The 24,856-nt window shown below is 40.3% G+C and overlaps 1 protein-coding gene across 8 annotated transcripts in view; it reads left to right on the top strand.

Annotated features, from left to right (window-relative positions):
• Positions 1 to 24,856, top strand: part of PLEKHA5 (pleckstrin homology domain containing A5) — a 212,134-nt gene that overhangs the window by 152,107 nt on the left and 35,171 nt on the right. For 7 of the 8 annotated variants that reach the window (XM_072954689.1, XM_072954687.1, XM_072954693.1 and 4 more), the window contains 2 exons: positions 3,711 to 4,176; positions 6,731 to 6,814. In XM_072954689.1, coding sequence (XP_072810790.1) covers positions 3,711 to 4,176; positions 6,731 to 6,814 — 550 coding nt within the window. Of the gene's footprint in view, positions 1 to 3,710; positions 4,177 to 6,730; positions 6,815 to 9,599; positions 9,720 to 10,540; positions 10,595 to 24,856 lie in introns of all 8 variants that reach the window. The other variant, XM_072954697.1, reaches the window with a different exon arrangement.

Raw genomic sequence — 24,856 nt, 5'->3', positions numbered from 1 at the left:
TCCTGAGGTGTAGGACTGCCCTTCTGGCCTGTGTGGTTATCAGCCAGCCTCTCCTCTTAGGAGTGCAGCTCAGCCAAAACCAGCCTCCTGTGATGCTGTTCATTTCCATGGCCTTCTCCTCACCCTCAGTGCTCACATTTATAATCTTCCCAAGGTCGATTGTGAAAAACAGATGCTGTTTCAAAAATAAAATTTGATTAGACAGAAAAAAAGCCAGAGATAGTTCTGGGGCAGGGCAGAAATGAAAGGATCTTTGGAAGTACTTATTAAAGTAATCATTTTCAGGGAAATGATGGTAAAAATCCCAGCCAGAAGATTTGCTGAATCTCTGCCCAGCAAATAAGATCTTATTTCTTGATGGAATCACTTTTCCTCAAATAAAATCATACTTTCTTAAGGTTAAAAAGTATATAGTTAAAGGGGTTCAATATCTGGGAGTCAGTTTTTTAAATTGTTGAGCATAACGTTAGTTTTCAGGCACTTCTGGGTCCCTCAGTGGCCACAATTAATGTACATAAAGGCTTTCCCGTGAGTTTTTTTCTTTTCGCTGCAGACCAGCAAGCTTCTGAAGGCTGGTCTTAGGTTATTTTGAGCTCAGGTTTTCTCCACGTTGCTCCTCCAGCTTTGAGTTCCGTGGTGGCGTCCCGCTTCAGCTCACTGAAATAGATCATCCACCTTATTATATGAACTTCACGCTTTAAAAAATAGCTGTGAAGTTTTGTCATGAGATAATTTTTATTGGTGGAAAGAAGCGAAATGGTAGGAATGCCTGGTACGATTCATTTGGTGAAACTTCGTGAAAGGCGTGCTTTCAGTACTAAAGTTGTGATGGAAAGAAAAGAGGCTTAATATTTAGTCAAGTAGTTGACCCCCGCATCTGTGAACAGAGCCCGAAAGTCTCTTTGTGAGCGGCGGGCCCCGCTCAGATGCTCGGCACCGGAAGCCATTGTTCTGTGTGGCAGCATCACGGGTCAGGGTGCTGATGGTGTTTGACAGGCAGCTGCTGCTGAATGGAGCCCTGAACCTGAGGAAGGCGCCCACAGTGCTCGCGCCTTAAGCTTTCACTTAAATCACGCTCTGCTTAATTTGAATTTCTTTGGGGAAAACCCCTGACGGAAACTGTAGTTTTTTGCAAAACAGGTCTCAGAATGCTGGAAAGTGTATGGGATAAAAATAAACTTGCTTGATGATCACCAAATTTTCCGCCAGAATTCCCCCCAGAGCAGTCCCAACGGTGGCAGAAGGGGCTTTTAGACCTGGTAGTCCCTCATTAGCCACCCGTAGTTGGAAAACAGCCTGCCGGCAATGATCCTAGGATAGATGGCGCTTCAAGTTCAATATCCATCTCTACCACAGGGTCCGGCTCACCTGCTGTGAATGCTTCAGAGCCTTGATAGAACGGTTTTGTGCAATGCAATCTTCTGAACTGGAATTTAAACATTAGTTCACATGCAGTATTTCATGTGTTTTAGATTGACAGTGTGTATTCCTCCTTTGTATGATTATAAGTGATCTTTTTACAGATTTCCAAACAGGATATCAAGTTAATACTATTTATGTTTTGAGTATATGCGTCTATGATACAGTTCAGTGCCTAATCCAAGCCTTTTCTCATATTAAGGTCTCTGTAATAATTCTTGAGTTTATGTATGGCCAGATGAACCAAGGTATGCTGGAGTACATTGCTTTCGCACTAGGGCAGAATTTCTTGGATGGAATCGTCTGCCCCTGTCTGACATGCTTTCTAAGCACATAGCCGTGGGTTGCCAACTCTGGACTTTTTCCAGTGTCTGGCTTTCATGTTAGCAGAGAAGGTGGGGACAGGAAGGGGGACCAAGCAGGGGAACAATAGGAAATATACATGGAGAGAAAGCAGCAGAGAATGAGACTCTTCATACTGCTTACATCAGAGGACTGGGTACCTTTCTCCTCACTCCAGCCCCAGAGTCATCAGACAGCTGACCTGTGTGTGTGTGTTGGGGGTGTTTCAGTTTTGAGCAAGCCCGTTTTTCAGTGAAGACATTGAAAAGCTGAAGGATGATCAGCCTAATGAAGGAAATTTATTTGAGGGGAATGGTTAAAGGATTTGGAAATATGTCAAGTACAAAATAAAACTTGGGATTTTAGAGTTATAACTTTGTAATCAAATCGTCTTCTAGAGGAGAAAACCAAATCTCAGAAAGTTTCAGTTAGCCAGATTTTGGTAGCAGAAAGTCTCTAGCACTTTAAGGTTATACCCTTCCTAATTTGGGAGTGTCTTTAATTGTATCGTTGCAATAGAATTATAAATTTTTTAATGATTATCATACTTTTAGCAAATTTTTTAAAATTGAAAGCTTAGCTTGCTTTTTTCATTAAATCTAGAAGTCTGGGAATCATTGCCATAATGAAGAGTGCAGCTTAAGGAAGTAAGAGGCCTGCATTCTAGTTGCAGCTGGTTCACGAACTCGTCCTTTAACCCCAAGCATTAAAAGGAGTAGGCTCTGTTTTCTCCTCCATACACACACGAATGTTCTCTCAGTCCAAGAAGGTGTAAATGACTCATCTAAGGTCCTGTACTTAGTAGGAAAGCAAGAGTGAAAGCTTGGCCCTCCTGATTTCTGATCAACTACTTTCCCCTCAGTGTACTAATAGTAAAGCTTACTAATATTAAAACATTGGAAAATTCCAGAGACTGCAATTTCGTATCTGAAATATTGTCATGTTGGAGTATTTTGTCTTTAAACAGTTAAATTTTGAGCTTGAGCCTCCAGTCATTTTTCTTTTTCAAATTAAGAAAAGTCATCAAGGAAAATTACTTCTTCAGACCACAAATGTACTGCTTGAGGTACTGCCTCCCATAAACAGTCATCCCCTCAGAAGGACATGGTACAGGAGAGCATCACCACCTGCAGTCCCAATTTCCTGTCTTCAGGCCCTGTAGGAGCAACTCAGAAACTCCAGTCTCCCATCCACACACAGGAACCCTGCTTACCTGGTCTGATGAGATGCATGAAAATGAGATTATAGGCATTTATTTATGTAAGAATACCATATGAGATTGCTCATATGTGGAATCTAAAAAAAAAGAACATAAATACAAAACAGAAACAGACTCATAGACATAGAATACAAACTTGTGGTTGCCAAGGGGGCGGGGGGTGGGAAGGGACAGACTGGGATTTCAAAATTTGTAGATACTGACAGGCATGTGCAGAGTAAAACAAGATTATACTGTATAGCACAGGGAAATATATACAAGATCTTACGCTAGCTCACAGCAAAAAAAATGTGACAATGAATACATGTATGTTCATGTATAACTGAGAAGTTGTGCCCTACACTGGAATTTGACACAACATTGTAAAATGACTATAATAAAAAGTGTTTAAAAAGCAATTAAGATATGAAGACAGACTTGAGATCAGTATAATAGTCTTCCTTCTTGAAACCAAGAAGGAATTACATCGTATGGAATTAAGTCTTTTTTTTGTAAATGACATAGATGCTGTTTACTTCATATATTAAAACCATCAAATTGAATTTAATTAAAAAAGATGAAAATCTGTTCATTAACCACTTGTAATATTTTGGATAATATTTTGATCTTTCAAAAGAAACAAGTCCTAAATATATATTTCACCCACTGGAAGAAAACAAAAAATGTAATTCAGAGCCTGGAGAACAACTCTCTCCTTCCTTTTTACATTCCACTTGTTCTCTTATTTTAGAGTAATTTCTTACCAAACATTACCGAGAAATATGCCAAGCCACAGAGCCCAGATGATGGCCCGCTACCCCGAAGGCTACCGAACACTCCCGAGGAACAGCAAGACCCGGCCCGAGAGTATCTGCAGCGTGACGCCCTCCGCTCACGACAGGGGCGCAGGACCCGGGGCCGAGGAGAAGCGGCGGTCGATGAGGGACGACACCATGTGGCAGCTCTACGAGTGGCAGCAGCGGCAGGTGTATAACAAGCAGAGCACCCTGCCTCGCCACGCAAGCCTGACCGGCCCGGAAGCCATGGCCAGCCTTTCCGGCCAGACGATGCACTCCATCCCCACGTCGCCCTCCCACGGCTCCATGGCTGCTTATCAGGGCTACTCCCCTCAGCGGACCTACAGGTCCGAGGTGTCTTCCCCGATTCAGAGAGGAGACGTGACCATAGACCGCAGGCACAGGGCGCATCACCCCAAGGTGAGACATCCCTCCTCTGCGGCGACCTGCCGCTTCGGGGTGCTGTGTTTTACTTCCAGGACACCGCCCTCTCTTGTAAATGTGGGGGAGAAGAAAACGGCGAAGGGGGTACGCCAGGCCAGCTCTTCCTTTGTTTTAAAAATTAAGGAAGAGTATTCCACGGGGTCAGAATCTCAGGTAGGAAAGCTCGCAGCGCGCCGTCTCTCTGGAGCAGATGCGTTCTGTGTTCTCTGCGTGATCGCTTTCCCTGCAGGCGAAAACCACGTGCGTTTTGATTGGCCCTTCACACACTTGACAGTTCTGCACCCGCCCTCTCCCAGCACACCTGCAGTCAGGTGTCAGGTTCTTCTTGTTCTTTGCTAAGATTAAAGTGCTAACCTCGCCTTCCAGCAAGCTGAATATGTGGCATACTGAAATACCTCCTTAGGTACCCGGGTTAATATTGGGGTAACAATGCTTGCTGGTATATATAGTTGATAAAAAATTAATATAAGTAGAGCTCATGCTTTAATTGGAACCTTACGATGGTGTAAGCATCGCTAGGTAGATTTTCTGAAGTGAATCTGGAGTGCCTTGCAGCTTTTCACAACGCTGAAACAGGCGTTTTGATTTGTCACCCTGTGTGTAGCCGGTTCTCTGTCCTAAAGTGAAAAGGAATTTTTCTGCCACTTTTAATGCTAAAGAATCTCTTGCTCTGTACTGTTTTAAAAAGCATCTTTTCTCATCCTTGTGATTGACTGACTCTGTCAGTTAAATCAGTGCATAAAGCATTTGCTCGATTTTTCCATAAATAAGCATTGGTTAAAAATTAATGAGTCAATCAGGAATTTTCTTTTGGAGGAAGTTTTAGTTTGCCTCACCCTCCCCCCCCCAAAAAAAAGGCTCACTTAGAACTCCACTGTAACAAAGTTCAGTGTTTTGTCACCTCATATATTCAAAGGCTGATCTGATCTAATACATCTCATTAGTGCATGGTTGAAAAGTGTTCTCGTGGTTATTAGTATTTTTCATATTCTTGGCCAAAATTTATCATCTGTTTCACTGGCAGATGTGAGATGTATGGGTGCCCTCTGCCAGTTTCCAGTCCCATAAACGTCTACTCCTTTTCCCAAAAAACTTCTCCAGCATTGCCCAGTTTTTCTTTCAAACCGTCCTATCGTCTTCCTAACTGTGGTCAATGGTTCTCATAGTAGGGTCCATGGACCCTTGTGGGGGGCGGTACCTGAGGGTCCCCATGACTCTTTCAGGGAGTAAGTAAGCTTAAAACTATTTTGATGATGATAATAAAGTAGCAGTTTCACTTAATTCCTTTGATGAAACAGTCAACGATCATTTTATTCAATCTTGACCTTTCATTACATAACATTTTAATATTCTGTGTGGTGAAGCAGGAGACACGCTTAAAGCATTTCTGTTGCATACCAAAGTTCTAATGGCTGTCTCAGGGAAAAACACTTAGGTGATTATTTGAGTTGCAAGCTAAACTAGCTCTTTTTTTTTTTTCATGAGATACCATTTTTACATGAAAGAATGAATGACAAACTTCAGTTGTTCAAACCTGGTATTTCACAGACACTTCCTCAAAGTGAAATGTTAGCTTGTCACTTCCAGGAAAACAACCCACAGTATTTGTCACCGATGACAACATTTGAGCTTTCAAGCGAAAATTAGAATTTTGGAGAACTTGTATCTGCCATCGTGAGCTTGACAGCTTTCCAGTGCTTAAAGATCAGCGATGGTATTAACAAATATGAGTTGCTGATCTTGTATCCTGATCTGTGTCAATGTTTGGAACACCTGCATAACTCCCGAGCCAGTATTTCCCACATGACCAACGTCTAATGTCCCAAAATCATGGGTGGGTAAAGATTCATTTAAAGTGCAAATAGACTGTGGTTGTTAATGTGACAGAATATAGAAAGTTCATTGACATGGTTTCAGATACCATTTTGTAACTAACCTTTAAGAAGATACCACTTTCCAAGCACTCGTGTAATATCAAAGGTGAACATCTGCAACTATCCAAAAAGGCGACTCAGGTTCTCTTCCCTTTTCATATTACATATATCAAAGGTGGATTTTCTTCATGTCCTTCCACTAAAAGAGATTATCACAACAGAATGAATACAGATAGGAAAATCTGGCCAGACATTAAAGAGATCGAGATTGGCAAAACTGTTTAAAAAAAAAAAAAACCCACTCCTGTCACTGAATTTTCTTTTTAAGGATGTAAAGAGGTCCCCAAATCAGTAAGTTTGAGAACCACTGAGCCAGACCATATAGAATTACTCTGGTCATCAGCATCTGCGTTTTAGTCCAGAAGTTTTCTTTTTGTGTCTTACCTTCTTTCGTAAGCTGTGATAGCAGTTTTTTTTTTTTTCCAGTGGAGGTACTCGGGGCAGAACCCAGGACCTTGTGCGTGCTAAGCATGAGCTTTACCACTGAGCTATACCCACCTGCCCACAGCCCACAGCAGTTTTAAATGTTATTTAATAATATAATTCCCATCAACGACATTGACCACAGAATTCATCTTGTGCCTTTATCTTCCTAGCACGTCTATGTGCCTGACAGGAGGTCGATGCCAGCTGGCCTGACTCTACAGTCCGTTAGTCCCCAGAGCCTGCAAGGCAAGACGGTGAGTGAGATGTCTTTATTTACCATATCATGTTTTATTTACGCGCTACCCATGATGGCGCACATCTGACGTAGCTTCCAAGTTTGAGTTCTCAGAGAAAACCCCTTACTACTGTGGTGGGAGAGACGCTCATTAGAGGAATTTGAAGTCGTGGCCATTTCAGTGTCTCACTGATACCCTTCACTGAGCGTCTGCCTTCCTAAATCTAAGATTCTTACTGTATAACCTGGGTGGGCTTCTTTACTTCATTGGGTCTTAATTCCCTCAGCCTTAAAATAGAGATTGGAGTCGTTTGTTAGGTGAACAAATCCAGCAAACAGCCATGTATGTGTAGGCAGACCACAGGCCTGTGAAGAAGTTTCTGCTGTGGATTTTTATATAGATGAGCGACTTCAGAGCAGAAAAGGAACTGATTCACATGCTTATGCAAACACTGGGTTCAAGCAAGCACCTACCATGATCATTTCATCGTCAGTGTAATTTACCTGCAAATCAGGAAGGAGTTACTGGGACGCTGTTACTCTTCAGATTAAAGAGAAGGATGGCTTTTTTTTTTTTAATCACTTCATTTTACTTTAATGGCATTCTTTTCTCAGGGTAACTATGCTCCAATATTAGTAGGTAGTCTCAACTTCTGCAAAGGTATGATTTGAGGGCCTGTATAGTTGTTCATTATTTAAAATTCTCTTCCTGCAGTAATCAGAACAAATTCATCTTTTATGTATTTTCCAGATATTCTTTTATTTCATTTTGTCCATGCTTAGATATAAGGAAAACTTTCTGGCTTTAATCTACTTATGGCTTATTTATTAAAGGCTATAAATATTGCTTGACTAAAACTAAAAATTTTTTAATGTTGGAATTTTCATATATTAAACTGTTGCTCTGACAGGCAGACATTAATCAGAAGATAATGCTGAGTATCTTATTAAAATTTTTTTCTCTTCTACCCTGCTCCCTCTAGTGGGTATTTAGGATATAATTTATTTACCACCTCCTCCTGGAAGAGTCAGTTGTGCCTCTTTTTATTTGGCCTCATATTTAAATGTCTAGCAAACTTATTGGTATCTTTCCTCCTTTTGAAAATATCTTTAACTCCATAATTAATGAACCAGAGTTTCAGTATGTCTTCTTTTAATATTTCTGTCAAATATCATTCTGGGTCTTAGACTGTCTCATCCCTTCCCCTACCCTCCTTTCTCCCTGGCAAGACCTCAAGAGCTTGGTGTGATACGATCATAAGATGTGGACGGTCCACAGTCATGAGGTCCTGAGGTGTGGCTGGCATCAGCAAAAGCAGCTGTTCTTTTCCTATTTAGGAATTTCTTCTTTAAGTCACACACGCACACATGCACCCACGTTCTTGGACGGTTTAATATAAAAGCCTGTTGTCTCCTATGTATAAATACTCAGTTGTATCTGGAAAGTCTGGTAGTAACTGTGGTTTACTTCTGATAGATTTTTTCCTCTTGAAGGCAGTAACTTTTAATGTACCTTCAGATACCAGTTAAAAATGATTTGTAACATACAAACTACTATACGTAAAACAGACAGGCGACAAGGATTTACAGTATAACAGGGAACTAGATTCAATGTCTTAACCTATAGTGAAAAATAACTGGGAAAAAAAGTAGACATAACTGAATCACTTTGCTGTATATCTGAAACTAACACAATATTACAAATCAGCTATACTGCAATTTAAACAAATGATTTGTGTCCCTAAAAATATTTTTGTGTGTGTGGAAAATAAAGATCAACAGCCGAGGAACAGAACAGCGGAGAGCTAGTGTAGTGCTGTGGTGGAGACAAAACGAGTCGGCCTCGGGAACGCTTTTTGGCTTGGAAGTTTTAAGCACACACCGTAGCCCTGAAGTGAGGAGCGTCTCCCTGTGGTCCGTCTGTAGTTTTTAATCAAAAGAAAGCTCAGAAAAACACCAAGTAATATTTTATGGCCTGTAAGACTGCCAGTGATCACACTTCTACTGCATTTCTAACAAAGGAAAATCTGTCGGGTTGGCCTGTGAAAAGAATTTTATCTGCCTTTGAAAGTGTGTTCCCCTCAGCGATCCTACTGATGAATCAGGCACCAGAAGGTTCTCTGCCCTCTGCAGAGTGTGGAAGGAGGCTTTATGTGCACATGTGTAGTAAATACATTTTTTTTTCTTAAAAATAAAAACTGGTCTTTTGGTTGATATAAAATGCCCTGTGAAAACACTAACAGTCACATTTTAAAAACGTAACTAGGAAGCAACGAACAGGTCCCAGGTACTGACTAGGCTTAGTGACGTAGAGGTATGATCTGCATTTTGCATGAGTTTTCATGCTTTCTAATTACCGTATATTCTCTAAAACAGAGTCTTGGACATGCAGGTATCGTTCTGTTGCTGTAAAAGTCTTAGGTGTCATTTTAAAAAGTCTCATTAAGATATATTTTAAGAATAATCTTTTAATAGCTCTTACGTATGAGCCTTTATAATGTTTGGGGGTTTTGGGGGGGCATTGCACTTTTTTATACTTAATATTGAAATATTCTCTCATGAGTTCTGAGCGGATGCCTTAATATGCTGTTGTTTTGCTGAACCTTACAAAGTAACACTGTTCCTTCTGTTTCTCTAGATACCTTTGCATGTATGTAGGACCTCTCATCACGGTGCCCAGGCACTGTGTTTGATGTCAGCATAGGAGGAAACGTGCCAGGAAATCTGGGTTTAATGTCTGTCACTTAAGACAACCATTAATCTGTTTTCCCCCCCGTTTGGATTCTTACATTGCACTCCTTCAGCCAGAGGAGCTTACGCTGCTGCTTATAAAGCTGAGGCGGCAGCAGGCCGAGCTGAGCAGTGTCCGGGAGCACACGTTAGCGCAGCTCATGCAGCTAAAGCTGGAGGCCCACAGCCCAAAGGTCAGCCACGCGCAGGTTGTCCGTGTCGTCTGCTCTTGCCACGTGCCCTGAGCCACTCATTAACCGGTCTGGTCGGCGTCATTCGTGTCGCGCATGAGCCATCCCCCCATTGTGGCGACAGCATCTGGATCTCCTATTGACCCTTTGAGAATTCACTTGTTCCCACATCATTAAAGGAAAACACTGGTGAGGGTGCATTTCTTCTCAGCCTCCCACCCACCAGCTCTCAGGCGGGAGGAAGGAAGTACACACAGACTCCAAAACAGTGCTGTCATTTCACCCAAACACCGGAACTTCCTCCGCTGGTCAGACAGACATTGATGAGTCCTGCAATTTCCCGTAATCAGTTGAGAATTGATTATCATTTTAATAATAACTGCCTTTTAAATGCCAAACATAAATTTCTTCTGTTCTTGACTTTAAAAAAAAATGAACACACATAAACATTTCTCAAAGGGTTTAATAGCCTCTGGTTATATGAGAATCATCCAAAGCCGTAGTCCTGTATTCAGAAAAGAGTTAACATGTGGAAAAAGCTTCTAACGTTGAGTCTGCTGAAGCCATTTGAAGGATTTTTCTCTGCTTAATGTTTCAGCTTTTATGCATGTCTACTTAATTTCTTACAAAACTAAGTGCAGTTCTGTCATGATTTGATATGTCATCTGCACCATGTACACGGGAGCATGTGTGTCAAAGTGGTTGTGTACTGTGATGTAGTAGGTTGTGGCAAACTACCTGTTTTTCTTATTTCAAAATTGACCTTTTCATGAATTCCGCACCCTCTTTCTCTGTCCCTTTCTTTCTTGGTTGATGCCTACTAGAATGAAATCCTTACACATCATCTTCAAAGGAACACCATATATTTGGACCATCAGGTGGGATTTGAAGAATTTTCTTACTTACCATACTTTACGTTTCAGTGTTTTGAATGTAGTAGAATTTTCAGGTGACTCTGATGTTTCGGTTGTTTTGAGTTAACGGCATGGCTTTTACAAGTGGCAGAGTAAGAAATCCGTCCCAGCAGGGTTCAGAAATACCATAATAAACAGGTGGAAAGGACAGCTGTGGAGGTGAGGTGGGGTATAAATGCTGGGTCTCCAGAAAGGGAGACCCTTAATAGAGTCCTTTTTTCTTGTCCCAAGAAAAGTTGCACTCAGTAAGGCTTATTGTATTAGCTTGGAGGCGACCTAAGACATAGACACCAAGCTGTGAATGCCGTGTTGGAGGCCAGGAGGAGGAGGTGGGTGAAGTGTGTTCTGTTCCCCAGAGGGGAGCTTAATGATGGATGAGATGCACGATGAAGATATTTTTCATTGTTCGCCCTCCCCTCCCAGTATCTGGTCTTTGCTCAGCTGTGTAGAGCAGCTTTACGGTGACCTTGAGTTCCTGGCATCACCTCAGTGGGGCCAGTGCGTGTGGTTGGTTAAGGTGAATGTTCAGAAGTGTGAGTAGAAGTTCATGAACAAGGGCTGACACTCCTAAGTTTTGGCTTTTATGAAATTCCCTATTAATATTTAATTTTAATTTGCCAAGAATTTTTGATATGCCCTTAAACTTAAAATTTCTTCTAGTGAATACTTTTTTTTCCATATAAATTAAGCTAAACCTTTTTTTAGCTTATTTCAAAATGTTCGAACTTGAATATTTTATCAAGTGATAGAGGTTCCTGTGGAAGATGTTAGAAGACAGTATTTTTGCATATTTATGTTTGCCCTGTTTGAAACAAAATAATAATGTACTGTTTTAAATTAGTTATATTTAAAGAGGGATTTTGAATTAGGATAACCCTGTAAAATGTGTTCAGTCATTTTTCTTTTAATTTTTAAGAGAAATATACTTTTGTTAATGTATAATTTGTTTTCCCACAAAATGTTTTCATCGTGGTTTTGCCTATTGAAATTTTTTAGAAATTAGTATGTCATGGATCCAAATTCCATCCGTCACTCCAGAGACTGGTGCTATTAAATTTAACTACAGTGTGCATTGTACAGTCTAATAAAGGCATGTTTGCCAACAAAATAGTGAAATAAATTTTCTTCCCTCAAAATTGCACACCACCAGAAAGCTTCTAAGATACATGGGAAATGACATTCTTAAAAACTCCTTTGTCTGTAAAGCTAGAGATGGTTCTGAAAAACAAGGGGATATTACAAAAATTAGGTTTAAAAACAATGGTACAGATGTGAATCTGAAATTACCTAGAATCTCTGGAAATAAGCCTGGTGGTTTACCGTAATTTACTACTCGCCTCAACAATTATCAACACTGGAGTCGTGGGAACACAGCACTTGAGCAGCTCTTAGGAAAGGACAGTAGATACGTGGAAACGACCGCCATCCATGTGCTGAGCTGCGGCTACTCACCTGCCTTGGCCTCGGGGGCCCAGGTCGGGTTGAGGTTTCCCTCCCATCCTGCGCTTCCCCCAGCCGCCCTGCAAGCGGTCCTGCAGGTGCCTTCTCAAATCTCAACTTTTTATTGCTCTTTTCTAGTCTCAACATGGCAGCAGAGCTTTTCCAGTAATTCACCTTTTCCTTGTATTAGATCCTGAAATAAAGTTACATTATACCACTTCTAAAATTTTTTTGTGATAATGAGAAGCATTGTAGGTGGAATTTGATTGTTTCAATGTGATTTGCATCAGAATAAGACCATTTCTGATGGCAAAAATTGGGCCATTATTAGATAATATTTAGGCAACGTGTGAAAACCTGGCTTTGCCCAGAAACTCAGATATGCCTAAATGTGTAGTAATATCCTTAAGGTTTCCTAAAGAAAATCTCTCTTTAAATAAATCAAAATTTTATGATTTCAAATAATTGTAGTTAATATAAATGAAATATTTACTTTTGGACTGTCCTATGTTTTATGTCAGTAGTAAGTTTACTAAGATACATAGAAAGAATTCTTGGTAATTTTGAATTTTAATCAAATTTTTCATTCCACTCAAACATTTCCAGCTTTTAATCTTGTTACTGCCAGTAACCTATTTTAGATGACAAAGTATATTTTTATAGGCATTATTGGTTGCCTGGGTTTATAAACTTATTCACCAGTTGTACATAATTACAAATTTGAAAGTAAATTTTAAAACCTCAAAGTCAAGGCTCTGGTCACATTTTGTAGACTGTATAGCAGACCAAGGGAACGTGCGCTAATTGATGCTCTTTCAACACTTATCCTGCTTGCTCAGATAAACCATCAGAAGAACCTAAGGCCAGCAACAAAATGTAGTCTTCCCCCTGCTCCTTGTCAGATAGCACAGTCATCAAAAGGAAAATTTTAATTGATTTAAAGTCTCTTAATCCCTATCACTATTCATGAAGAACAGAACCCAAAGGGTAGTCTCTGAGTTGCTTCGGAGGTAAATTCATTTCTGATATTATAACAAATTAAAAAGTGAAAATGCCCTACTTGAAATTCTGAAGATTTGCATATTATACAGTCAATCCCAAACTCTTGACTTCCGGTGCCCATAGCTGGAGCAGTATCATTTGATTTCTGAGTATCACCGTTATGAGGACTAGTCATGTACTGAAGTGTTTTTAAAAGTAACAAAGATACACTAATTACATGGTAGAATTTTCCTCTGCTTTTTGTTTTACTTTGAAGTACACTGTTACAGTTTGTTTATGCTTTTATAGCCCAGTTAGGAGACTGTTCGGAGTCTACATTGATTAAGACGAGCCTGGGTTTATTGGTCATCTTTTGTGAATTTTAAGATAACAAAGCCCCAAAGTATAACCTGTGAACATGCAGTAATCCTAACTGGATACTTTATGTAACTCTTCCAGGCTTTATTTAGAAAATGAATAACGTATCAGTAACTCACTTCCTTCTCATGCAGCTTAGTTCTCACTGACTATTAGAGAAACTTTTGGTTACAGTTAAAGTGAAACTTGGATATTTCATCCTGAACTGCATCTATGGCATGGATTTAACACTGGCCTTTTCCTTGTTTATTCCTCTACCTGACAGAATATGGGGGGGGGAGCCATAAGTGCAATTTTGCAGTGACCTTGTACTTGCCAGGAGGTTGGAAGTAAGTTTATTATCATCAGTTACTTTGGTATCTCCTCCTGCAGAATGGAGGATCCTGTTGCCATTCTTTGATGGTGAGGGAAAAGAGAATATCTAGATATAGTTACTTTTTTTCCTCAGAACAGGGCAGATTGCGCATGAGTTTTAGAACTAAATGGCCCTGCTAAACATGTATTTGATAATTAGGAGTTCCTCGTGTGTCCATGAGCTGGATGTAAATCGTCTGTTGGAAACTGGACTAATGGTTTTCCATAGCAGCTTGCTGTGGCCAGCCACCTGCAGGTCAGCTGTAAGATGCAGAGAGGGCGTCCTGGTTGTATTGGTTCCTGTATCCTTACTGGTTGTTTTTAATAGCACCCCAGTGGTTAGATTCCCAAATCAGGACATAAAAAGCTGTCTTTAGCCCAATAATATGCCTAAAAACTGCAATAACAGGATCATACACTCTAAGTCCATTAAAGAAAACCTCTCTCAGGAAGTGTGTGTTCAGAGTGCCGACTCGTAATCTTCAGCAGGTCTGACATGGGAGTAGGGACCACATTTTCTCAATCTTGTCCCTTATAAGAGTTCCCTCCTGTAGCCCAGACTAGGACCAGGCTGAGCAAAGGAATGAGGTTGGGGTTGTAGAAACTAGACCAGGAGCAGAGGAGAAACAAGGCAAGACCCCTCTGTGGATGAAGAGGTGGAGCAAGAGCTGGAGGTTCTGTGATCAGCCTGGAAGAGGGGTTCACGGGAATGGGGAGATCAGAATGTGTCCCCATCCCTTCGTCCGTTTTCCTCGCCCCTGTTTTAGCTCCTCCCTCCATTTGTTTCTTTCTTCCTCACTTGCTTTTTCTTCCTAACTTTTTCTATTACTGACTGAAAAGCAGTTGTGAGGGAATTTAGATGATGTTTCCTTTTCCTTCTTCAAACTTTCCTGCCTGCTTTCCACGTAGGCAGTGGTAACAGAAAATGAGATGCTTGGGAGATATGTGGGTAGGGATGGACAGCAGGATCTGTCACAAGCTTTTCATGAGCATGCTGCCCCCTGGTGGGTATATGCACACACACCAGTCCCCTTTGCCCCCTCCCTTCCTCCCCCTCCCCTCACCGTAATGATTGTACACTCAGCTAGCCAGCTTTGAGAAACTTGCTACAGTAAATGGAATTTGACTCCCACGGATGTGAGCTTTGCTGCTGCTGGTATTGCAGCAGGTAATTTTTCATCTTTTAAACGTGAAATTATATTGTAACATTGAATGTGCTTTCACAGATGGCCCTTAAAATTATGACATTCTCCCTTTACCCCCTCTCTCTTCAGTAGTTAACTGCATCAGAAACATCTGTCTGAAGGGACATCCCTCAGTCAGTCACACTTACGTTGGGGACCACCTGGTCCCTGTGTGCACCAGAGTTCTTGGTGAAAAGAATGACTCTGCTACGATCATTTAATGAAACTCCTTTGCCCCCCACCAGTGGAACATATTTAAGTCACTTCTGAATTGAGCATCAATAGTATATTCTTTAACACCAGATGACTAAAGGACCTTACCTCAAATTTTCACGGAAAAGCTGGAAGTTTCTACTGACAAACCGGTTTGCCATAGTACAGTGGTGCATGAAAAAGTTTAAGGTCTGTGAGTCAATAGTTCAGTCCTTCTGTCTTTTATCAGCACTTTTGTCTTAAGTGTTATCAAATGCTTGTAAGGAGGATAAAAGTCATTTTTGATTATCCTAACCTCAAAAATCTTGAAAAGTAAGCTAAAGTTTGTAATTTGCCAAAGTTCTGTAGTAGCATTCAGGTTTTAAAATGTCATTCTTTTTATGCTTTTTATATAAATATTAATATTTGATGAACTGTGGGCTCAAACTCCCAGTAACTTTTGGAAGAAGTCTGATCCTCTGTTGTTGGTTGCCGTGGCCATTCTTTGTCAGCATGCTTTCTGTAGCCTTGCAGGAAAACCACAGTGTAAAGACTGTGCAGACAGGAACTCTGACCACTTGTAAACATACTTATGCCAAGAGACGTGCAGAAAAGAACAGTTAACTGGGTGTATGTAATTGGCACTGAAACCATTCAGGGTAAGAATCTAAGAATACTTTTTTGCATTTTGTTCTTTGTGTTCATGAAAGGCAGCTTCCATATAAGGAAGAACAATGAAAAGCTTTCATTGTTGTCAATTCAGCAACTTCATTCTATTGAGCTATTAAGCAAGATCCCATTTTCGCTAATATTTAAAGAGGTCTTAGAGCTTCTATTTTTAGGGATGACTGAGAGCTGCAGGAGGTAATGTTTCTGGGGGATATAGAATAGGCATTTGGAAAAAAGCAAACTAAGGAAACTGGAAAATTGAAATTATGTTATTTAACACTTAGCAACCCAAATAGTTACATAGTACAGAGTGTACTTTCTCAGGCCTTGCTATTCAGAGCGATCCTATCTCTCTCTCCCTTACACCCCCTTCCTCCTTTTTTCTTTTTCTGTCTCCCTTCCTCTGCATATTTGATCACAAGTGGTGGGGAGAGAGAGGTGACACCAAGACAATTATGAAGCAGAATATGGCATCATAATGGCAGGATATAATAAATAAATGGACAGTGGGTAGGTTAGAATTTGTAATGTGGAAAGATGAATATATGTGTGTCAATATCTGATGCTTATACATTGTGGTCGTAATTCTCCTGTTTCTTGCCAGTAATTGATCTGTCCCTTTTTGCTAAGCTGTTTTCAGCCATCCCAGCCCTAACTGGGAAGGTTGCCTGTTCCCTAGTGTTCTTTCATCGGAGCCTTCACCTCCTCTTCAGTGTACCAGTTCTCTCTTTGTTACTCTAAATCTCTAGCCCCTGGGTTTCTCCCAGAAAGCAGAGCCTGTGACGTGGGCTTCCTGGATGTGGGCTTGCTTGCAGAAAGTTTACTTTAAGAAGTGATTCCCAGGTACAGAAGCAGAGGGTGAGCCAGGAAGGTAGGGTGTATCATCAGCTGCCGCAGGCAGCCAGGGCCCCATCTACTTGCAGACAAACGAATAGAAACACTGCAAAACTACGCAGCCAAACAACAGAAGGGGGCCACATTTGTGCTCGCTCCCATCGTCCACTGACCAAGGGTTCCCCTTTGAGACTGACTCTCCAGCACATTGAGGTCATGCAGACATGAGCACCCAGTGATTCCCATACTCACAGCAAGAGCTGAAACAGAAGCTGGGCTAATAGGATGTAAGGAGGGGCAGAAAAGGCATCCCAAACCCCTCCGTCTGCAATTTCAGTTCTGCATTTCTGGTTGCTCATGGAGATCTCTATTTGGAAGTTCTGCCTTCAGTACATCCCTGACAGGCCCCAGATCAAAGTTGTTATCTGATCCCTCAGTTCCCTGACCAAAAAACTAAAAGTGGAAATGGTTCAAAATATTGGTCACCTTTAATGTCATTGATCTTTGAGAAGGATCGGGACCTTTGCTTTAGCTGTTTTGCTTAGACCTGGAACTTAAAGTGGTTCCAGTCCCCAAGGGAGGAGAGAAGAGGGAAGAGGGAAGCCTCCACCTGCAGCTGGGACAGCCTCTCCCAGCCTGGTGGATGGAAAGGGAAAAAGGAGGCTGCCTGGAGGGGCCGGGATGTGCTGGCCCTCGGCACCCTGCCTGCTCTGCTGCCGCTCTGAGGGGGAGGCTCTACAGAGCTACAAAAGTGGCAGAATTAAGTCATCCTGCCTCCTGGAGTTGTGCTGCATCCTCCTCATGTTTCATGTGCCCGACACCAGCACAGATTAAATCTAAAAATACTTTGAAACTGGAGTTAAAAGTACTTTAAAAAGCACCTTTACTGAAAATGGGGAAATCCCACGGATGTGTGGACTTATCCGAGCACCTTACTTTAGCTGAATACGTGATACCTGCGCGGTGTTCAGTCAGGAGCCCAGAGACCATGGCCAACACACCGTGTACCTGCCAAGCGCCTCGTTACCATTTAGTCACTAGTCAGGGCAGTACTTACAGCGTCTGCCTCATCGTCTTTCAGCCAGCGCAGGAGACTTCAAACTCCCTGTTCCCTACAAAAGAAGGTCTCGTTTTGGTTTATCATTCAAGCCCTCATTCCAGCACCGCCACCCACCTCAACATGTGAAACGCTTCCTCCCCCATAAACCCTTTCCTCCAGCCAGCGACTCACTGCTCCTCAGATACTGCAGAAGCACCCCCGTGCTTCTGTCCACCTGTCCATCCTAATAGCTTAAGTATCACTTTACAGTTTTCAAAGCTCTGTCACATACAGTGTCCCACATGCACCTCATACTGGCCTCTGCAGCGTGTGGCTGCTGACTTTTATCCCCGTTCAGTCAGGCTGAATGACTCTCCAAAGTCGCAAAGCTCTCACAATACCTTGCATTAATGAATTTGCTTATTTAATTTTTTTCTTTTTTGGTTTTGTGTGTGTGTGTGGTTTTTTTGTTTTGTTTTGTTTTTAACCGCTTGAAAGTTCATTCAGCAAAGATTTATGGAGCTCAGTGTAAGGCAGGATGTTAGAGCTTACAAAGTAGAATTCTTAAATGATTTTCAAAGCCCAGGAAGGAAGTAAAGTTGAGCATAAGTGCCAAAGACATTTCTAGGATCAACCTAAGGATGTGATTATATAGTTAAAACATAAGCTGATAAATCTTTGAATTAATGGTAGGAATTCTACTTGGTGCCAATTTTAACTCAGGAAGAACAGAATTGCTATTAATAAAACCTAGATCCTGTATCTAGAAGACATTTTAATTTTGATTTAAAGCTTAAGTATATTTTAGAGTGGATTTACCCATGGCCAGAATGAATTTTTTTTTTTCTTCCCTTTTCACTAACAGAGCTGTAAGACTTTCACTTTGGGAATGTTTTGCTCCTTTAAAATGGTATTGTTAAAATGCTTGTGAAAAAGAGGAAAATACGACCATCTCAAACATAATATCCACATTAAAGCATCTTTACAGAATGGATTCTTTCCATACTTATGGATGCCAGGAATAAAAATGGTCACATCCCATAGAAATACATTACCTGAAGCTCAGGGAACAGTGGTTAAAAAAAGAGTCATTACTCAAGAAAAATAGATTGAAGCCACTGAAGTAAAAATTAGATCTATAAAATAACCTTGTAGCCAAACGGATTTCAATTTTAAAAATATTCTTAAAAGACTCATAGATTAAAAAAGGATGAACTCACTGTAAATAAATTACATAAGTAAGTTATTTGTAAAGACATTAACCTAGGCCTCCAAAGTTTCCTTCAAAATATATTGCAGGTGTCTATTTCAAAATGGTGGCTTTAAACATTGAGCGATTTAAATAAGGTTGTGAGTATGGAGATTATCCTCCTTTTGTTCTGCTGGATTAGGGCTAATTTCATAATGTTTCTCAGTAAATAGACTTCATCAGTATTCCTGAAGCCAGTGCTTAGAGCATCAGTCAGTTTAGAAACGTTGTTTCTTTTTTTGTTTTAAGGGAATGTCAGGTACACTTAACTTCTATGTTAGTGTCCCAATTTGTTTTTCCTTTTTTTGTTAATCTGTCTTTCTCCCTTGAAGAAAAAGAGGAAATATTACAGTCTAGCTACATCTTTAAAGTACCATTGATTTGTCTGACTATATAACAATAGTAGTATTTTTCTAAAGTTTTACCTTTAGAAAATGTATATGACATAGACAGTTTGTTCCGACTGCTTAAAATTTCAAAAGTCATAGATCTCCATACTTTTGCCCCATCAGTTATAAAGAGACTTATTTACATTCTTCTATTTAGAAAGTCACTTCAGATTTTCCTGCGTCCTGTTAAACAATGAGTGGTCTCAATAGGTAGTCATACCCTTCAGTCTCAGGTTCTTGGACTTTGAGATGTGCCTGGAATGAGAGTGGAAGGCATTTACATTGTCATTATCCAAACGACCTGTTTAATAAAGGCCCTTGCGTTCCTCACGGCTTCACCCGAGGCATGTCAAATTCTTTAGCCTTTTATTTTTGCCACACTTCTCAAGAGCTTATTGATCTAGACATAGGAGGACGCTCGTGAGAGATGGATTCCTTAGTGATTAGGCTATCAGGGTTTTGAGCTATTGTTAAGACTGATTCCCACCTTTCAGATGCTTTTCTAAGGCATCGTTAAGAACACGGGAAAAGTCCATTTTCCATTTAAATGGAAAATGACAGCACTGAAATGGGTCTTCTCATTGGTTATCAGTGAAGGACAAAAGCTCTGTAGGGTAGATAGAAATCATACAGGCCGCTTGCTTTAAAAAAAAAAAAAAAGGAAGCTGTCATCGCAGAATTCAGACTCAAGGAAACTCAGTAGACAGAGCGTGAGCAAACGTCTTCCCTTCTGGGAATGAGGTCTGAATCTAGCGGGAGGTTATACTTACTTTACTGGTCTGGAATTTGTAGACTGACTATCTAGCATAACAGCCACTAGCCACATGTGGCTATTTAAATTAGTTACATTTTTATAAAATAAAATGTATTTCCTCAGTCACACTGGCTGCATTTTAAGGGCTGGTGAGGCTTTATGGCTGCGATGTTGGACTGTACCGACAGAGACCATTTCTGCCATCACAGAAGGTCCTATCGGGTGCTATTCTAGACAATTTATTATATAAACTTTTTAAAGAGCAATTAAGCCACTACTTAACCACTTCTTATACTTCAAGGGAGATAAGGAAATTCATCTTCCTAAGGATGCATTATATGAATGACTCCCCTGGTTCTGCTGTTTCTCCTTCCTGCCCCTCCCCCTCACAGTTACTCAGGAGCATTTATCTCATGGATTACAGTATCCTGTACCTTCTGTGTTCCTCACAGGTCTAATTTCTGAGGGATAGAGGTTTTAAAACGGATATTAGAAGTTGCTAGAATAAAAAGAGCAACTGGGTAGGGGAGGGTATAGCTCAAGTGGTAGAGTGCATGCTTAGCATGCACGAGGTCCTGGGTTCAAGCCCCAGTCCTTCTCTAAGAACAGATAAATAAGTAAATCTAATTACCTTCCCCCACCCCACCCCCCAACATAACTGGCAGTTGGATTCCTGAGTAATACCTCCAAAACCCCCATGATTCTGCTGAATCCACTAATATTATTAATACTGAGATTCAGTTGATTTTTTTTAAGGAGGTGATTTCTCTTAATGCTGTATTTCATACAAAGACAAGACCATTTTAATCTACATGCAACATACTTTCGTTTTCATCTTTTGATAATTGCACAGATATCTTGACCAACATTTGGTACCAACTCATCAGGACCTTGAGAAATTACCTTATTGGTGATGGTTGAATTGGTCCTCAGTTACTTAAAGTGGTGTCAAGACAAGACCATGGTCCTCGAGCCTGACTTCCTGTCAGGACTACCAGTGGACCCTCAGGAAGACAGAAGCAAAGCGCAGTTCTCAAGGCCCTCTGCCCGCAAGTCCCCAGTCAGGGCTGCCAGAGCCCAGCCAACTGTGCATGTTTAAACATCCCCCTAGGTGATTCGCTTTTCCCCCCAGTCAGGTTTGAGAACCACTGAGATGCATAATGACAAGGAACTCCAAAGAAAGAGGAGTTGTCTGGATTTTTTTTGAAACGAACACTCTTAGTGCTTTCCAGCCTTGGTCATGAGTGGCACACGTGGAAAAGTGACTGCGTTCGTGCCACCTTGACAAGAGCTAGAGGCAGTGCTGTCGGGGGCATGTTTAGGCCCTCTGACAGCTGAGGTGGTCCCATCTCCACACACCCGAACCCTTCCCCAGCCCACAGGTGTCTGTTGGGAAGTTCCACTCGACATCCTACCAACGATGACATAGTTGCATAGAATTGTGTTGAGTAAGTGTTTTGGTGATGGGTTTTTCAATCACGGTATTTCCAACAATAACATCAAAGGATGCTTTATGTTCATTATTAACCCAACACACCTCAAAACTGAGAGACAGGCTAGAGTTAAGTGTCAGATTTTTTAGGTAGTTTTTGTAAACCTTCGGACTTAACAAATTTCAAGTAAAAATATGTTTTTGTTGTAAACAGAAGTATATTGGCATTACCTAAGTTTTTCACTTACCATTTTACAAAACATTTCCACTTATGTCTTCTTACTTGTTGCTGAAGTTAATTGTGAGAACGAGTATAATACTTGACTCATACATTCTCATTTTTATTATTATAAAATAAGGGACCTTTTATAGTAGCTTTATAATTTAGCAATTAACTGGGACCTAAACCTATATTACCTTTTACTTCAAAGAAGGAATTGAAGCAGGAAGCGGAGCATTTAACTCATTTTCAAGTAAATTATTAAACATCCTCCACGTGCTAATTAGTCTTTCTCTTGCTCTGATTCCTTAAAACAGACATGTCAGCTGTTAGCACACTATCTTAATGCTGTCTAGGGCTCTTGTTGTATTCAAGCCAGAAGAGAATTGTTGGTTTTGTTTTTTTTTAAGAGCATGAGCATGAAATTCTAAGTTGCTCATAGAGCACTATGTATTTTTTTTTAGGTCGTGTTTTACTGCTTTAATTCAAAAGCTATTACATAAAGCGTACATAGCAAAAGCGAGATAGGATGTACTGTTCCGTGTAAGTTACAGAAATGAGTCAGTTTCTAAGTATAAAAATACAGGTATTTCAGAGGTGATTTAGTGAGAGAAACCACCAGCCTGTTTCTCAGATCTATTTGGAAAGAAAGCAGATCTAGTATTTCCAAGTCAGTGAATCGGGAAAGAGTGAAGGTTCAATCAGATCATTGAGACTGTTTGCTAGGGACCTTTTTATTGTGTTTAGCTGGCCTCAGCTGTCCCCTGATGCATGCAAGGACAGTACTGCCACATACAGGACCACTGCCTGCGCAGGTCTTTCTTACAAGCCCACTACCCCGTCATCCTGACAGCCCTTCGTCAGGTGGCTGTGATGCCCAGGGGAATTCCGAAATGGTCCTGCAGTGTCTGCCTTTCTGTAGATAGACTTACCCATCCCTCCAGCTTGAGTACAAGATCCCAGGGAGCTGAAGAACATTCTCTGTTTTACATTTGACTGACTTGATCACCTTGAGAAAGAACCTTGTAGTTGCTTTTGCCAAAGACCTCTTTAGATGTTTTAATGACACTGTCAGCATCAAAGATTTTCAAGTTGCACGTTTTGATTATCTAGGAATCAAGATGTCTATTCTTTTCAAGCTCCTCAAGTAATTCTGGGTTAAGAACCATTTAAGAACCACTGGCTGAATTAAACTTTGATTTCTGAAGTAGCCAGTAATAAAAAGGAAAAAAAGAAATTCTATGATAGGTATTTACAGATACATTGGGGTAACTTACCTTTTTTACGTTTCTTCCAGTAAATTTCTGATACGGACACAGATTCATAAGGCAGAATAAAGGATGCGAGAACAGTTTTCTAGATCAGGGCCTCACTGTCCTCAAGGACTCCAACAGCCTTGAATGTGATACGAACACATGTGCTAAAATTTTTTCTTAGCCTCTTTGTGTCACCAAGGCCAGAGGATATAGTTGTTCCATTAATTTGGTTTATTTCATGTTTATGTATTTTTATCCTTGAGTCTTCAATAACATTTTTTTATTTTAATTAGAAAAGCAGTATCTACTACTTAGTGGAGAAAATTTGGGAAATGTAGAGAACGAAAAAAATACTGATCCACAGTCCCACAATTCACAATAATTGCTGCCAACATTGGTCATCCTTTTGCGTTCTAAATTGCCAGCTTCCAGAGATGCCTTCCGATTTTAATATTCTGGGATTTGGTAAGACATTTGCAATTTTTCCTAATGAAAAATAGCCAATTCCAGAAGTAAACTCTGAGATACTCTGCAGTTTGTATACTTTAAATGTTATTTTTTTCAAACAGAGAAAGACAAATTCTCCATTGTCACTTATGTGTGAAATCTAAAATATAAAACAAGTGAATAGATAAAACAAAACAGAAAGACTCACAGATACAGAGAATAAACCAGTGGATACCTGTGGGAAGACAAAATGGGGGGGGGACAATATAGAGGTAGGAGGTTAAGAGGTACAAAACTGTGTATAAAGTAAATAAGCTACAAGGATATATCGTATAGCACAAGGAATATGGCCAATATTTTATCATTTTAAATGGGCTGTAATCTATAAAAATGCTGAATCACTGTGTTGCACACCTAAAAATAATACAATACTGTAAATTGACTATACTTGTTTTTAAAAACTAAGTTTTTAAATGTTATTTTTCCTTTTAGTGTTTTTTTTTTTTTTTAGTTTTTCTGTTCCTAAGTCAGTGCCTTCTTGCAAGAGCCCTTCTCAGTGACTTAATATTTAATGGCCTTTGACAGGTAAATTAAATGGAGACATTTTTTTAAATCACAAACATGGCTTCCCTCTGTAATAGGCATATTTATCCTCTCAAAGTATTCTGCTAAATAAATCAGGCTTGATTACCCTTCTGCCTTCTCTCTTTTAAAATACATTTTAAAAGTAAATTCTTCAGGCCTAGAGGATGAATCCTAGCCATTGATCTGTACCATGTTGAAGCTCCATTTAAGGGCGTGCCATATCGACAGACCTAGCCTCCTGACAGTGGCCCATTTGTAGTGCCAGGTTTCCAAGACTCCACGCGCAGTTTCAGTTTGACCTTGTAGGTCTTTTACATTTGGATACTATCTGATCTGCATTATTTCTTAAACATCCGTGCTCTTGGTCTTCTTTTATGCCCCCAGCCGCTCTACCCTCCCACCCACTTAGTCTCTGATTCAGGTACTCTTCTGGCCAAGCTTCATGGCATGCTATTGAAAAATAGGAAGTTTAGATGAGATTGCTTTGAAAAATCAAGGTTAAATAATAGTAAAAATAGAAGCTTAAGCTACTTGTATTATATGGAGTGTCAATTCAGTCCAATGATTAAGCCAAAGCATAAAAGTTACACTTTATTCCAGAATCACCATTTGATTCAAATAAAATAACTAACATTCCTTTAAAACATAAACTTTAAAATATAAAGAGGTCTTAAATTTCTGTAATAAAAGTTTTTCTACTAAAGAAAAATTTGTATCTATAGTTGTCTGTTTGTAAGTTACTTTCCAACACCGTAAAAGTTTATCCTGTGCGACACAGCAACACAGTTGCTTCCTGTGTGCGTGAGGTGTCACCTGTAAAGGC

This window comes from Vicugna pacos, chromosome 34, assembly GCF_048564905.1.
Source record: "Vicugna pacos chromosome 34, VicPac4, whole genome shotgun sequence".
Lineage (NCBI taxonomy): Eukaryota > Metazoa > Chordata > Mammalia > Artiodactyla > Camelidae > Vicugna > Vicugna pacos.
This window is presented reverse-complemented; position numbering and strand designations above follow the sequence as displayed.